General features: G+C 41.6%; 1 protein-coding gene across 1 annotated transcript; it reads right to left on the minus strand.

Moving 5' to 3' along the window:
• Positions 1–424: 424 nt before the first annotated feature.
• On the minus strand, positions 425–1,339 carry LOC141049985 (olfactory receptor 5G3-like). The gene has a single exon (XM_073546822.1). It carries the CDS (start codon positions 1,337–1,339, stop codon positions 425–427), a length of 915 nt encoding a protein of 304 aa, XP_073402923.1.
• Positions 1,340–2,221: the final 882 nt, after the last annotated feature.

Below are 2,221 nucleotides of genomic sequence, written 5' to 3' on the forward strand. Positions count from 1 at the left end.
TGACAAGCTTAAGTTATAAGAATTGATGTTTTTGGCATTGAAATGGGCACTGTAGGTGTGTTTACTGTCCTCCACTCCCTGACGACTTTGCTTCCCCATTGACTTGCATTGGGTTTCGTGTTTCAGTTGGACCCCGACTTTTCCCTATAGTCGGCCGATTTCGTTCGACTCGACTTTGGGGAAAGTCGGGTTTCATGAAACCCGACTCGACCCTAAAAAAGGCAAAGTTGCTCATCTCTAATGACATGTACTGAAAGAAATGTTGTCATTGAATCATCTCATCCATGATTTATTGTGAATATTTTGTCAAGAAAATCCAGATGACAAATCTATAGTTCCTCCCTTTGCCCATGTTGAAATACAGCAATCAGCTAAGATAGTCTCATAAATATGTGTGCTGCATTTTAGTATAACCTTAACATTGTCAAAACATTTGTTGAAGAGTTCTCCTGATCTCCTGATTCCTCAGACTGTAAATGATGGGATTCATCATTGGAGACACCACAATGTACAGCAGAGATAAAGACTTGTTCGTGCTCGATGATGTGTCATTGGATGCTGGCATGTATATCAAGAAGAGAGTTCCAAAGTAGATGCATACAGTGGTGAGATGGGAGCCACATGTGGAGAAGGCTTTTGACAAACCACTGGTGGATGAAAGGGTCATTATGACGAAGAAAATACTCAAATAGCTGATAAGAATTAAAACAAAAGGGATGACACTGCCAATGATGGATAATACATAGTTGACTAAAGTCAAGAGGTTGGTGTCGGAGGTAGTCAATTCAAGAATTATCCCAAAGTCACAGAAGAAGTGGTCTATTATGTTGTTACCACAAAACTCCAGTTCCCAAACAAAAAACATCTCAAAGGAAAGGAAAAAGATAAAAAACCAGGAGCCAAGAACAATCTTGAAGCAAACACGAGGCTGCATTATAGAATTGTAGCACATTGGGCTGCAAATGGCCAAGTACCGATCATAAGACATTATAGTGAGCAGAATAATCGGGTTATAACCAAATATGAATACCATATGGAGATGGAAGATGCAGCTCCTCACTGGCACCTTCTTCATGTCATATAGAATTACATTTAACATCATGGGCACAATGGTCGTAGTGGAAATGATATCGGCTACAGCTAGATGCTTGAGAAAGTAGAACATTGGGGTATTGAGGTTGTGCTTGGTGGACACCAACACTATAATAAGGAGGTTTCCAGCCAGTATTATCAGGTAACAGAAGAAGAAAAGGATGAAGAGCAGGAATTTGTATTTATATAGACCTTTAAATCCAAGGAGCAGGAACTCTGTGACTTCAGTCTGGTTGACGTCGCACATTTTCAGTGAATACACTGAAAGCAAGAGAAACTGATTGAAGTCTCTTTCTTGTAAGAAAATGAATTATGTAAATGATAAAAGCATTAAAAGATCACAATCTATATGTAGAAAAGTCGTAGTTACTCACCGGTTAACGGTATTTTTCGGAGTCCATGACAGCACCACCTGAGAGAGGGGATCCGCCCTCCAGGAACAGAAAATCCTACAGATACATAAGGGCGGCACCTCTCCCACGCATCAGTTGGTTTACAGAGCACAAGAGGACCGCAATGGTTAATAGCATAGTTTATATACAATACTTTACACGACTATGAATTACCCATGTACATATAAGAGGAAGAAGTGCACACCCAAATTAAACTAAAGAGAGGGAATGTACGGGTGCTGTCATGGACTCCGAAAAATACCGTTAACCGGTGAGTAACTATGACTTTATTCGGTCGTCCATGACAGCACCACCTGAGAAAATTACAGAGAGTAATAATTACTTTAGGGAGGGACTACAGCCTGCAGAACCCTGACACCAAAGGAGAGGTCTGAGGAAGCACCCAGGTCTAGTCTATAATGGTTATAAAAGGTGCTCGGAGAGGACCAAGTAGCTGCCTTACATATTTGGTCGATTGAGACCTCCGATCTCTCTGCCCAAGAGGTTGCCATGGCCCTGGTGGAATGCGCCCTCAGCTTGCCAGGGGCCGGTTTGCCTTTTGAGGTGAAGTGTATGCTAATGAAATGGTCTCCCCAATCCATCTTACTATCAAACTTTTTGAAGCCCTAAGGCCCTTTCTAGTGCCCTGATAGGAAATAAATAAGGCATTATTTTTTTTCCAGGGGTCGGTAACTGCCAAGTTCTCTAGGAGACATCTCCTAACGTCTAGCGTGTGT

Source organism: Dendrobates tinctorius, unplaced genomic scaffold (assembly GCF_039654945.1).
Source record: "Dendrobates tinctorius isolate UK_male_01 unplaced genomic scaffold, ASM3965494v1 ptg000151l, whole genome shotgun sequence".
NCBI lineage: Eukaryota > Metazoa > Chordata > Amphibia > Anura > Dendrobatidae > Dendrobates > Dendrobates tinctorius.

Coding starts and splice junctions, on each gene's coding strand:
- LOC141049985 (XM_073546822.1), bottom strand. CDS start 1,339: ATGTGCGACGTCAACCAGACTGAAGTCACAGAGTTCCTGCTCCTTGGA.